A 14,907-nucleotide genomic window follows, 5' to 3' on the forward strand; every position below is an offset into this window, starting at 1 on the left:
CCACTGGCAATTTGAGAGTTGAAATTATTTGAATATGGTCAAAGAAAACTTTCAGAAGATGGAATTGGGTAAAGAAGACGTTATTCAAGCTATCACAACAAGGAAGAGAGAGCAGATTGAACTAAACTACACTGAAACAAAAGGCGGGAGACTTTTAAGCACGGGGTGAGCTAATGGAAAAGTATTGGAGAACCTTGTGGAGAGGAAGTTGGGGGAGTTGTCATTGTGATTAGTCCATCTGTGTTTGCTAATTGTCCCTTCTAGAAGGTAGGCTCCTATTCTCCCACTGGGGGTTAGTGACGCTATCTTTGCTGATGATTACAATTCAAAGGGTTGGCTCCCAGGTCCTTGAGAAAGACATTTCTGGGGTATAAAACTAGAAAGAGTCTGGGAAAAGGCACAGAGAAAGAATTTATAATTGCAAATATTCTAAAGTAAATAAGAAAAGGGAGGTTAGGAATTCATAATTGAGAGAAATCTAAAGTTTAGTAAAGCTGAGGAGAATATTAAGGCCATTTTAATCAATGCACATGTTCTTTTTGTAACACTTTCAACATTTTTCCTTTTAGCAAACAAAAAATTTTTCTTTTGGTTGGAACTGCTGATGGAAATATAGCAATTTTTGAAGATAAGACAATTAAGGTAAATATTGAATGTATGCTACATCTAAATTTGTTTTAAGTCTTTGGTTTTATATGTATCTCATCCCCCTCTTTATGGAATTATAAACTCCATGAGAGCAAGAATCATACATTATACTTATATTTGTATTGCTTCAGAAAGTCTTGCAGACAGTAGATCCTCTGAAATACTTGCTGATTGACTGTATATTTTATAAGAATAAATGTTAAATGACATCTGGTTGATAATGTTAAAAATGGAAATAATTCTATTTGTACTTAACTGAGGCAAATAAGATAATTCCTTATAAATATACTATGGAAAAAACAAAATACTTAAGTTTTAAATATGGTTTGACATTAATTTTTTCTTAAGTATTGAAGAAATAATGTAGTTTTCTGTTCTTCAGATTCTTATTTAGTCATTAAAGCATTATTCCTCTATCCATCTGTTCATCTTTGGTTCCATCTATTGACTCAACTTCCTACTCATTCATACTCCAATTACCAAAAAGCTTATTATTTGATGAGAGACAGGGAAGTAGAATATAATCCTTAGGTTATTTCTATTTAATTTTTACATGAATGGAACAATAATATTTTGAATATGACTTAAAATTTTTCTTGATACATAATATTTGTACCTATTTATGGGGTACATGTGATATGTTATATGCATAGAATGTGTAATGATCAAGTCAGGGTATTTAGGATATTCATCACCTTAAGCATTGATTTCTATGTGTTGAGAACATTTCAAGTCTTCTAGTTATTTTGAAATGTTTTTAACTGTAGCGACTTTATTGTACTATTGAACATTAGAACTTATTCCTCCTATCTAACTGTATGTTTGTACCCATTAACCAGCCTCTACTCATCCTCCCCTTCTCCCACACACCCATATCCTTCCAAGCCTCTGGTAACTATCATTCTACTCTCTACCTCCATGAGATCAACTTTTTTAGCTCCCACATATGAATGAGTACACGTGATATTTGTCTTTCTGTGCTTGCCTTATTTCACTTAATATAATGACCTCCAGTTCCATCCATGTTGCTGTATATGACATGATTTCATTCCTTTTTATAGTCAAAGTATTCCGTTATGTAAATACACACATTTTCTTTATGCAGTCATTCATTAATGGGCACTTAGGTTGACTCCAATTATTAGTATTGTGAATAGTGCTGCAATAAACATGGGGATATAGGAATCTCTTTGATATACCAATTTCCCTTTCTTTTAGATTAACGTCAGTAGTGACATGCCTGGATTGTATGCTAGTTCTATTTTTAGTTTTTTTGAGAATTCACCATTCTGTTTTCTATAGTGGCTATACTAATTTACATACCCACCAACAGCATATGAGCATTTCCCTTTTTCCGCATCCTTGCCAGCATGTCGTTTTTTTGTCTTCTTTATACTAGCCATTCTAATTGGGCTAAAAAGATCTCATTGTGGTTGTCATTGGCACTTTTACTGATGATTAGTTAATGTTCAGCATTTTTTTCATATATCCATTGGCCATTAGTATGTCTTCTTTTGGAAATGTCTATTTAGATCCTTTGACAACTTTTTGTTTTGTTTTGTTTTGTTTGCTTTAAGACAGGCTCTCACTCTGTCACCCAGGCTGGAGTGTAGTGGCATGATCATAGCCCACTGCAGCCTTCTGCGCTCAAGTGACCCTCCGACATCAGCTTTATGACTAGCTAGAACTACAGGCATGTGCCACCACACCTGGCTATTTATTTATTTTTTTTTTGTAGAGATGGGGCCCCATTATGTTGCCCACACTGATCTCAAACTGCTGGGCTCAAGCAGTCCTTCCACCTCAGCTTCTCAAAGCGTTGGGATTACAGGCATGAGCGACTGCCTCTGGCACTTGGCCTGCTTTTCAATGGAATTTTTTTTTCCTGTTGAGTTGCTTTTTCTAGTTTCTTATATATTCTGGGTGAATAGTTTGCAAATATTTCCTCCCATTCAATGGATTGTTTCTATAGTGTTTATAGTTTCCTTTGTTGTACAGAAAGGTTTTAGCTTATTACAGTCCCATTTCACTATTTTTGTTTTTATTTCCTGTGCTTTTGGGGTCTTAACCATAAAATCTTTGTCTAGACCAGTGTTCTGAAATGTTCCCCCTGTTTTCTTCTAATAGTTTCATAGCTTCTGGCCTTACATTTAAGTCTTTAATCCATCTTGAGTTGATTTTTGTAAATGGTGAGAGAGAAGGGTCTAGTTTCATTCTTCTGCATACCAGATATCCAGCTTTTCCAGCACAATTTATTGAAGGCAGTTTTCTTTTTCCCATGTATATTTTTGATGCCTTTGTTGAAAATCAGTTGGCTCTAAATATTTAGGTTTATTTCTGGGTCCTCTATTCTACTCCATTGGTCTATGTATCTGTGTTTTTGCCAATAATGTGCTGTTTTGGTTACTCTAACCTTGCAATATATTTTCAAATCAGGTAGTGTGATGCCTCCAGCTTTGTTCTTTTTGCTCAGAATTGTTTTGGCTATTTTGCCTCTTTTTAGTTCCTTTCAAATTTTAGAATTTTTTTTCTATTTCTGTGAGAAGTATCATTGGATTTTTCATAGGAATGTCATTGAATCTGTAGATTGCTTTGGGTAGTACGGTCATTTTAACAATATTAATTCTTCCAATCTGTGAGCATGGATATCTTTGCATTCGTTTGTGTCCTCTTCAATTTCTTTCATGTTTTGCAGGTTTCCTTGTAGAGATTGTTCATCATCTTGATTAAATTATTCCTAGGTATTTTATTACTTTTTGTAGCTACTTTAAATGGAATCGCTTTCTTGATTTTTCGTCTAGTTTGTTATTGCTGTATAGATATGCTACTAATTTCTATATGTTGGTTTTGAATCCTTTATTGTACTCATTTATCAGAACTACATTTCTTGATGGAATCTTTAGGTTTTTGAATTTTAATTTTAATATCTCTAATCATTTAAGATGGAAAGTAGTTTCTTGAAAGCACAGATTTTATAGTGTTTTATTCTATGGATACTCTATTTGCTCAGGATGTTTTCTTTTTTTGGCAAAGCTTAAAGGAGCTGCTCCTTTGAAGATACTAAATATAGGAAATGTCAGCACTCCATTAATGTGTTTGAGTGAATCCACAAATTCAATGGAAAGAAACATAATGTGGGGAGGATGTGGCACAAAGATTTTCTCCTTTTCTAATGATTTCACCATTCAGAAATTCATTGAGACAAGGACAAATCAACTGTAAGTTATTTTCTATCTGTACAACTAATTTATCATTTTACTTATGTGTATTCCTTTTAATCATTAATAATACTGTTGATAATTCATAAGGAAGATCTTTTAAAATGCATAATTTATTTTTCTATTATCAAATTAAACATTCATTATAAACAAATTTGAAAATTCCAGAAAGCAGAGGAGTATTTAAGAAAATCACTCAGCCTGATTACTTTTAGGGATAAAATATGTAAACCCATTGTAGTCTTAGTAGTATTTATCAATCTAAATTTTTTAGCAATTTTATTATCTGTGTCTCAAAGCAGACATGAAGTTGGAAGGCAGTTAACTCTGTATTTTACCAAATTCATGGACTTTACATATGCAACTTTTCATGAAGTATTGATTGTAGGAAAGATAGCAAGAATAAAGTTGTTTCTAGATTTGATAATTATACACATATCTACTCACAATCAAGTTAGTGATACCAATTTCAAACAAGAATAAAATAAAATATTAATATAAACCTCCTCCAATTTTTTTTTCAGTTGTATTTTAATCAAATCTTTGCAGTTGGTTCTTATTTATCACATTCCTCAGTGATAAGCAGTAAAGGATGGTGGATAAGAGCATAAATCATAGTTTAGATATTGCTTTGCCATCTATTGGTTTTGTGAAGTTGGGCAATAACCTTTCAAATCTTCAGTTCTCTCTTACTGAGGATTGTAATATACTCTATCTCAAAGGGATGTTTGGAGGAGTAAATAAGAAAATTAATATATGGAGCTTAATTAATGTAATCACCAGCCCCTGGTAAGCTGTCAATAAACGTTAGCTATTGTTATGATTATTATTAGCTTTGAGTCACAAATCCCTATCTTGGGGAATAGCCTAGTTTCCCAATATCTATCTAATTGCCCAGATTGGCACTTGGGAGTAATCTTTGACTGCTTTGTTTTTTGCTACCCTTATCCACTTGATCCTCCTGTCTTTCAAATCTTTGCACTTGTCACTGTTCTCAGTGTTGCTACCATGGGCCAGACTGCCATCCATCATCTATGGCCATATTAACAAAAGCGTCCAGTTCTCACTCTCTGATTATACTCTCTTCAATCTATTTTCAGCATTGCAGACAGAGGGAACTTTCTAGAGGTCAATGTGATGCAATTCTCCTGCTTAAAACCCTTTAGTGGCACCTTTATATGAAGTCCAAATTCCTTAAGATAGCCTACCAGGCCCTTTACATTTCAATGCTTGCTTACCTGTCTAGAATCATATTTTCATCTTTTTTGCCATTTGTGGTTACCCAAACTGAAATTGCCTCAGATCTCTAAGACAGCTTGTTACTTGCCAACCCCAGCCTTTGAATGTGGTCTTCTCTTTGCCTGGATGACTATTTGCCCCCTGTCTAGTTCAGTCCAAATCCCTCTTGCTCTGAGTGGCAGGTTAAGTGACTTTGTGCTTCCATTGCATCTATTGTTTCCCTTCACAATAGCTATTATATTTTTATAATTGTATTTTTTAAAAAGTAGTTTCTTAATACTGCCAAATCTAGTGGTTTTCAACATTCGTTGTGCATTTAGAAACCACTAGGTAGCTGAAAATAATATGATACCTGGGCCCGACCTCAGACCAATTAAATCAGACTAGTTAAGCCTGGGATGGGGATCAGATTTCCATTTTTGTTTTTTCAGGTTATCAGTGATTTTAAAGTGTATTCAAGGTTAAGATATAGTGAAGATTGCAGTATATTAGAAGTTCCCATGAATGAGGATTTTTATTTCTATCTTGTTTACGTAGACATCACATTACTAATCAGTTTGCTAGTATGTGGTTAATATTTGGATCAATTCATTCTCCTTCTGTAATACCCACTTTTTAAAAAATGAAAGTAAAAATATATTTCATTTTTTAAATTTTTCCTTTTCAACTTTTATTTTAGATTCCAGGGGTACATGGGCAGGTTTGTTTCAAGGGTATAGTGGGTGACGCTGAGGCTTGGAATCCAACTGAACTCACAAGCCAGGAAGTGAGCATAGTAATCGATAGGTAGTTTTTCAATCACTGCTCCTTACCCTATCATTTCCACTTTAACCTAATTATACAAGCCAGAAAACCATTAAAAAGAAATGGCATCCAATTTATTTATTTTATTTCATAGCACATTTTATGGAATCATGGATATTAATTAACTCCTTCAAGTTCCATATAAGATTTGGAGCATAGACACTTTACTAGAGACCATCCATAAATGTCAGGCTCTCAAAGATGTCCATCTCCCAAAAGAAATTGGGACAAAATTGCATAAACACCTAGATATAAATATTAACTCTTTTCTGAACAAGTATCTCCTGTTGCCTTCATCTCCTCCTCATGAAACAGACATCACATCACTAATCAGGGGCTGCTTCATCATCAGTACCCTCATCGTCATCAATGCACACTGACAGAGGCATATTATATAATGAAAGATGACTGCCTTAGAAGCCAGAAGACTCCACAGGAGTTTTGGAGTTCTAGATCTGCCACGTTTTTAGCCCTAGGTTGGCAAGCATGATATTATTCATGGGACCTTGAGCTAATTATTTACCATTTGTACGTATTTAAAAACGTTGAGATGGCCAGGTGCAGTGGCTCACGCCTGTAATCCCAGCACTTTGGGCAGTCGAGAGGGGCAGATCGCAAGCTCAGGAGTTGGAGACCAACCTGGCCAATATGATAAAACTCTGTCTCTCCTAAAAATACAAAAATTAGGCAGGCATGGTGGCATATGCCTGTAGTCCCAGCTGCTCAGGAGCCTGAGGCAGAAGAATCACTTGAACCCGAAAGGCAGAGATTGCAGTAAGCTGAGATGGTGCCACTGAACTCCAGCGTAGGCAACAGAGTGAGACTCCATATAAAACAACAACAACAAATTGAGATGTATCATATTTTATGTGTTTTCATTAAGGATCAAACAAGAGAACACACAAAGGTATTTTACAAAATACGAAAATTCCATGCAAAACTTTGTCCTAATTGGAACTATTTTCTATTAAATACAGCAAATATCCAGGAAGGAATTACCTAAAATGTAATGGCTGTCTGACAACACATCATATTTTTATCTCTCCTTCCAGAAAAGAAAGAAAAGGGGGAGGCAAAAAAAAACTACTGTAGGATGTACTAATGATGGTTAAATCCTTATGGTCTTTTCATGTTGTCTATCTGATAATTGCAATTTTGACTATTTTTACTTAGTCCTGGTTGTTCATCCATACTGTAGTGAATTCTTCTATCCCCGCACTTTAACAGACTTCTTGGTATATCAGAGGTGCTTATTTGTGCAACTCTTTACTGGATGAGGGCTAGTAGAAAATATATTGTCCTCATCCTTTTGAAATGACACTCATAATCTAGTGTGAGGGATGCACTAATAAAGACGATGTTATATTTAATAAGGTCTATAATATAACGGTGACACAAGTGGGGAAAAGGGACTGGTTGGTCTATTTTCATAGGTCAGGGAAGAAATCCAGAGAAACTGACATTTAAGTTAATCCTCAAAGGCCAAGTAGGAGTTTGCCGTGCTAATGTGGCTTATGGTAGCCAATCTGTTTGTGAAATATTTACAATGTCAGATGTCTTAGGTTGAAAGAAAGATATTTTAAGGTGTTTGTAATTTTTCTTTATGTTTAAAAGGGGAAAATGGCAAATACTTACTTTCTGTTTATATTTGGATGATGTGGATTCTTCTTTCCTATAATTTGACTGGCTTATCTGCAAAGATATCCCTTGCTTTAAAATTTGAAGACACTGCAACTAAATTTTATTTCAACATTTTGTAGTTTATAACTCTAGATGTAAAAAGCTAACAGTTTTCTGAGCATTTTCAACCATTTCTGAAATGGTTGAAAGAAAGATATTTTAAGGTGTTTGTAATTTTTCTTTATTTTTAAAAGGGGAAAATGGCAAATATTTTACTTTCTGTTTATGTTTAGATGATGTGGATTCTTCTTTCCTATAATTTGACTGTTCCTATAATTTGGCTGGCTTAACTGCAAAGATATCCCTTGTTTTAAAATTTGAAGACTCTGCAACTAAATTTTATTTTAACATTTTACATTTTATAACTCTAGGTGTAAAAGGCTTAGTTTTCTGAGCATTTATGAAACAACGTTTTGCAACAACATTAAAAGTTACAGATAGTATAATATTTCCTTCAGAAATTTAGATGTAGTATAAAATTCTGCAAAGAGCCACATAGAATTGGAACTAAAACTAAGACCAAAGTAAACATTGGTCCTAATCTATATTATCAAGAAAAATTAATATAAAGTAACCCAAAGTAAGTAAAGTACCAAAGCATGTTATATATTCAATTCAGAATGGTTTTAGTTTTCAAAATAGTGTTAATTTTTACATGAATTAAGAACTAATGTAAGGTTGTATTATATATATAAATTTTAAGAAGAAAACAAATAGTAATGCCATTCTATTTTTTTTTCTGTGTAGATTTTCTTATGCAGCTTTCAGTGATTCCAACATCATAGCAGTGGTGGTAGACACCGCTCTCTATGTTGCTAAGAAAAATAGCCCTGTTGTGGAAGTGTGGGATAAGAAAACTGAAAAACTCTGCGAACTAATAGACTGTGTGCACTTTTTAAGGTAAATTCCTCAGTTTTTAATTTTCTTCTGTAAGAGTTGTCTTTGTACTTCATGTGCCGCAGAGGAAGGATTTTTCTTCCTTTCTGTCTCTAATAGAGAATATTTTAAGAATGCAGAAAAAAAAAGTTTAATGCTTCTCATCACCATCTTTTCATATCGGGAAAATTTCATTTTGGGAAAATAGAAGAATAAGAGCATAAAATACATAGTTTTTTCATGGTATTCTAAAGAATGTTCTCGAGTGAAAAATAGTACATTATTGAAAATGAGTACACTGGAGTCTCTGCTGACTGTTGAGTGTCACAGTGTCAAATTACTATTTATAATTAAATTATGGACCCCAGAATTTTCTCCTCTAAAGAAAAAAACTAACAAAATAATAGACGAGCATGTGGGAAATGCACTGGACTGACCAATCCATTAACTCAGGAGTGGGGATCAAGATCCCAGAATGTGAGCATGGTGCTTCGTCTGATGCAGCCTGTGAGTGACAAGTTTATAGCAAGCACAGTCTTTCTGTGCGGGTGCTGAGAAACAGGACCATTGCCAAGCTTCTTTACTAACCAGTTTATATTTTTACTTTGTTTTGATTTTATCATATAGATTTATGATCCTCTAGAGAACATTTTAGATTGTACTCTGTATCTGTAAAAGGAAACTTCAAAGTTTTCTTTCTTAGATTCATCTGACAATTTTTCTCCGTGTTGTGAGAAGGGCTCACAGTTTATGTTCAGCAGGTCTCCTTGATAAAGGGTCCCTTACTTCCTGAAGTACCAAAATGATTAGGATTCTTTTATTTCTGAACACTTCATTTTTGTCGTGAATTAGAGTATTCTTTGGTTCTGGGAAAAAATCCAGTGGTTTGTGTTGATGCCTTTTACATGTGAATGACTATAATTTTATGTTCCTTTGTTAACATTGAGACTTCATGTAAAGCTTTTGAATCTAACCTTTTTTTTTTGTTTATACTGGGTACATGTATGCTATTTTTACTGAATTAGATAGCTTTGGTATTTATAAAAATTATATCCATCTTCATTTCATAATTTCTTGAAAATGAAGGGCTGTTTTTATCTTTGATAATTTATGTTTCAAGTAAAGAAATGTGGCTCTTTGGCATTCTGTATTTAGCAAAATTTGCTTTGCATAATTTTAATCATGCATAATGTGTAGTGTCATGTTTTCATAAATTAAAATGTTATTTGTAATATGTAAATTGCATTTTATCTCTTAATTGGTGGTAAAATTATTAATTTTTACTTTCTTTTGGTTCTAGGGAGTTGGTAAAAGTAAACAAGGAAGCAAAACACAAAATGTCTTATTCTGGGCGGGTGAAAACTCTCTGCCTTCAGAAGAACACTGCTCTCTGGATAGGAACTGGAGGAGGCCATATTTTACTCCTGGATCTTTCCACTCGTCGAGTTATACGTATAATTTACAACTTTTGTGATTCAGTCCGAGTCATGATGACAGCACAGCTAGGCAAGTTTCTTTCCTTTAGATATTTTTCATAGTCTCTAAGTCTTATAAAATATGCCTTTATTTTATGTTTATGTTTTCTCTGTAATTTCCAATGTCATTTGGATGGTCTTGGAGGTTCACACAATGAAACATAAGATTGGTGTAAACAGTGAATAGGGTCATTAAAGAAATGGAGGGAGTAAAATGCTCTCAGTCCCACAAGAGACGTAGATTACTGCAGCTGAACCCTCAGTTCGGGCCTTTCATGCTTTTTTCCTTTGTACCTCAGGCAAAAATGGGAAATACATAGTGTTGAATATATTTCACTTTTTTGAGCAAAGAAAATAAAGCAAATGTTTATTTTAGTCATAGTCTAGCCTCCACCCTTGTTAAAGAATCTCACTGGTTTTTCATTCTATAACCAATCTATATTCTTGTAGTAATGTATGCTGAACTGCACAATCTACAAATATTGGCAAATCACGTTTTACTCAAACTTTATCTCTTGTTTCTTTCTCTATTTAAATATGATGAAATCATGACAGCACATAAAATAAATTTTCTGCATAAATATATTTTTGTCTTCCTTTGATAATTGATTTAGAAAATAATAGCATATGTATGTAAAGTTTAGAAAAGTAACACTATGGGGCTTAATTTCTGAAGTAAAACTAGGATCTATGTAACTGTAGCAAATAATTAATGAAAGTTTTGAGCATGTTGAAGAAAATAGATTCATTGCAAGAATGTGAAGAGGAACATGTGTTTCTCTAGCACCTTCACTTATTTTTCATTTATAGACGTTAGAGTTGCACAAAGGAGTTAGAATTAGATGCTCTTAATGATTGTGAACTATCAAGATACATGCCCACACAAGCAGAGTAGTAGGTCTCTGATGGGCTGTCATCCTAGTCTTATTCTACCAAGGTTGTTGCATTCTCTAGTTAAATTGTATGTACTTTGGGATCCAAAGAGCTTGCTTATAACCAAAGTTATAGTGGAATTTCAATGGATTATGGCTTGATTGCAAAATAAAGATCAATTTGAACATACCCTACAAGGTGCTGCGTGAGCTGGCTTCACTGTACCTCTCCAGCCTCCATCATTTACCACATTCCTACCAGATCTTTCTTCTCTAGATGAACATCCAGTTCTTAGTAATTACTGTGCTTTATTTTGCCTCAAGTATTTGCACATGCTGTTTATTTCTTCACTTAGTTAACTTAGTTTCTTTTTATGCTTAGTTAACTCATACACTTTGAAATGTTAGCTCCTGTGTCAAAACTTCTAAGAAGCTAACGCTGATTCGGTCACAGCTCCCGCTAGGGGCTCTCATAACAGCTTTCTTGCATAGTTTTGATCATAGTCATTATTATTATTTTTTTCATTAAATGCTGGTCTCTTCACTAGAATATAAACTCCAAGGTCAGTGTGTATTTCTTTTTACCCCTTTATTCCCAGGACCTAGCCTAGGGCCTACATAGAAGACTTTTGATGCAAATTTGTTGAATAAATTAATGAATGATTTGAGAAGAAAATATGATATTGTGTCAGCATCAGTATATCCATCCATCATGTTCATCTAAATATTCATATTTGTACCTTACCGTATCCAAAGAACTTTTAACACATATTACCTCATTTAACATTGTAACTTTGGGGAGGGTAATGTATAAATATTAAGCCTATTTTATGGAAAGGTTAAGCTATTTTCTCAGACTCACATAATTAAGAATTGCAGGAAGCATTGGATCACAGATTTTGTTATTTTTTTTTAAAAATACTGGTCTTTAACCAATATAATTAAAGGGTCACCTAGAAAATAGAATTGTGAATTCAGTTCCAAGGTATTTGTGTCTTAACCTATGAACAACTTTACTTTTTTCAGGCCATTTTAATATATAGTTTTAACAGAAAACTTCTATATTTTGTTTTTGTAAAGGAAGCCTTAAAAATGTCATGCTGGTTTTGGGCTACAACTGGAAAAGTACTGAAGGTACACAGCACCAGAAAGGTAACATTTAAATCAATAGGATGCTGTAATTCAAACAGTGCAATGACATGAATGATGGTAACATAGTATGTGTTTTATAAATTTGTAAAAAAATATTACATGTGGTATAATCATCGATTTTAATTGGTAGTTTATAGTGTAAAGAACTTAGACATAAATTTTCAAAATTATAAGTGATATGAAGTATTAAATATTTATATTTTCAGATGAAGTAGAAGTGTCAATCACTATAAATTGAAAACTAGCTCAAAATTAATCTAAATGTGAATAATTTTTAAAACTTACCTATATCTACGTAATGTCTAATTTTCAACAGTGCTTGAAAAGCCTTTATTTCTTTTAGAATATGAAATGTTAATTTATCAATGTCCATACTCTTCTTGAAATTTAGTTTATATAATGTATTATAAAAATTTTCTAAGTATAGTATTTTATAAATGGTAATAATTTAGTACATTAGTCACAGCTGTATTTATAGATACATTTATCTAAGTCAACTAAATATACATGAGCCAAACTGAAATAAAATAAGAATGTTTTATGGTGGATCTTTGAAACATGACTTCATTTTTTTCATTTTGTAGAGACACAATCTTGCTTGACTGTTTGGGACATCAATCTTCCACATGAAGTGCAAAATTTAGAAAAACACATTGAAGTGAGAAAAGAATTAGCTGAAAAAATGAGAGGAACATCTGCTGAATAAGAGAGAAATTGGAATTGCCTTTGGATAGAAAATTATTCTCTTCTCTTGTAAATATTTATTTAAAAAATATTCACCTAAAAGGGTACTTACATTTTTTGAAATAGTTCATATGTATATGAAGGGATGTTATATTTTTAATTTTTAATTTAAATATGTGTAAAAATACTTACCCAGTAAACGTATATTTTAAAGAACTATTTAAAACACAGTATTATATTTCTTATAAATTAGTTACTTTTGTGCATTAATTAATGAAAATAAATCTATGAAGTACCTAATTTCAGTACTCATACTAAAATTTATAAGGCCGATAATATTTTGTTTTGTTTTCTGTAATGAAGGTAAACTTTATTTTAAATTCTGTGCTTAAGACAGGACTACTGCTTGTTGATTTTTCTAGAAATTCTGCAAGATAGAATGAAAATATTAAGACAATTTCCCATGTAATATATTCCTTCTTAGATTGCTTTGAAATGCACTATCACATATGCTTGTAAATATTTAGATGAATTTGCACTAATAAAGCCCTTTGTTGGTCTATGAATTCTCTTTGTTGCAAACAGTGCATCTTACACAACTTCACTCAATCCAAAAGAAAACTCCATTAAAAGTACTGATGAAAAAGCATGACATACTGTCAAGAGTAAACTCTCTGTGTCTTTCCTGGATATGATAGAGTTGTTTTTCAACTCTGTCTTTGAATATGGATATCCTGAATTTTGTATAATTTGTGTAAATACAGTATTCAGTTCTTCAAGTGATATTTTTATTTTTTATACATATCACTAGCTAATTGTTTCCTAATCTGCTTAATTCTAATGCTTATATTAATCTTTTCCCTAAATTTATGATGCTGCAGATCCTACATCATTCAGATAGAAACCTTCTTTTTTTCAGAATTATGGAATTCTACAGCTCCTACCAAGACCACAAGGGCAAATATCTAACACTCTTCAGTCTGCTGAAAATGAAAGGAGCTTTAGTTATGACGGGTAAAAATATCTGCCACCCTAGGCTTCCAAGTTATACTTAAATTGTTTACATAGCTTACCCAGTAGGAGTATCAGGGCCAAATACCTATGTATAATTTGAGGTCATTTCTGCTTTAGGAAAAGTACTTTTGGTAACTTCTTTGGCACTGACCAGTATTCATTATTTCAGACAATTCCCTGTAATGGGACAACTAGTCTGTTTAATATTTTCAGAACTTAACGGCATTTTACTATATGAAAACTTTAAATTGATTTATATTAAGGATAATCACATTCTTAACCATGAAAGATTTTCTGTGTTTTAAAGGAATCTATGCTTTAAGTTGTTATGTAATTAACAAAATAATTCATACATAATAGAGCTCTTTGCTTCCAGTGTTATCTCTTTCATTGTTACTTTGTACGTATTTGCATTTTTTTTACCAAAGACAAATACAAAAACAAAAAAAGTGAACACTGTATTTAAATGGAATAATAAACTTTTTAAAAGCATGTTTATGAATGTTTAAACTTTGTGATAGTGTTTACTTTTCACATATAGTTCTGTTATCTAGCTCATAGGAAACTTTGTTTTAATTTGTATTTGTAATATGTAATTTTTGTGTAATTTGTTTATGTAATATGTAAAGGCCAATAGAATTGTGATTTACTATAATGAGGGTCCAGTGGATAAAATAATTGCAAGCTGATTCTCTCATGTTGGCACTGTTTTGATTTCCTACTATGTTATGTAACACAGATGAGATTGTACATCAGAGTAATAAGGCAACCACTGATAGAAGCTGCATGCAGGCAAAAGAGTATTCTCTGATCATAAGCTTAGTTTGGATGGATCCTTGCTGCAGTCACTAAATTCATTCAACACAGATTTATGAATCTGTGTTGAATGCCAGTGTTGAATTTGGAAATCTTTGCCACAGCAGATCAATAAAAAATTTCTGCTTTGCCTGGGTGCGGTGGCTCACGCCTGTAATCTAGCACTTTGGGAGGCTGAGGTGGGCGGATCACAAGGTCAAGAGATTGAGACCATCCTGGCTAACATGGTGAAATCTCGTCTCTACTAAAAATATAAAAATTAACACCTATAGTCCCAGCTACTCGGGAGGCTGAGGCAGGAGAATCACTTGAACCCGGGAAGCAGAGGTTGCAGTGTGCCAAGATGGTGCCACTGCACTCCAGCCTGGATAGAGTGACACTCATCTAAAAAAAAAAAAAAAATTCTGCTTTGACTGAAATAACTGTTTT

At 33.1% G+C, this 14,907-nt stretch overlaps 1 protein-coding gene across 7 annotated transcripts in view; it reads left to right on the plus strand.

Annotated features, from left to right (window-relative positions):
- LRRK2 (leucine rich repeat kinase 2) overlaps positions 1-14,351 on the plus strand; it is a 152,124-nt gene extending 137,773 nt beyond the window's left edge. For 4 of the 7 annotated variants that reach the window (XM_032248338.1, XM_032248339.1, XM_032248340.1 and 1 more), the window contains 6 exons: positions 570-642; positions 3,682-3,866; positions 8,337-8,489; positions 9,766-9,971; positions 11,893-11,964; positions 12,549-13,214. In XM_032248338.1, the coding sequence (XP_032104229.1) occupies positions 570-642; positions 3,682-3,866; positions 8,337-8,489; positions 9,766-9,971; positions 11,893-11,964; positions 12,549-12,670 (811 nt within the window). In that variant the 3' untranslated portion in view covers positions 12,671-13,214. Of the gene's footprint in view, positions 1-569; positions 643-3,681; positions 3,867-8,336; positions 8,490-9,765; positions 9,972-11,892; positions 11,965-12,548 lie in introns of all 7 variants that reach the window. The other 3 variants (XM_032248335.1, XM_032248336.1, XM_032248337.1) reach the window with 3 other exon arrangements.
- Positions 14,352-14,907: the final 556 nt, after the last annotated feature.

Source organism: Sapajus apella, unplaced genomic scaffold, assembly GCF_009761245.1.
Source record: "Sapajus apella isolate SASKATOON/1434 unplaced genomic scaffold, GSC_monkey_1.0 scaffold66, whole genome shotgun sequence".
Classification (NCBI taxonomy): domain Eukaryota; kingdom Metazoa; phylum Chordata; class Mammalia; order Primates; family Cebidae; genus Sapajus; species Sapajus apella.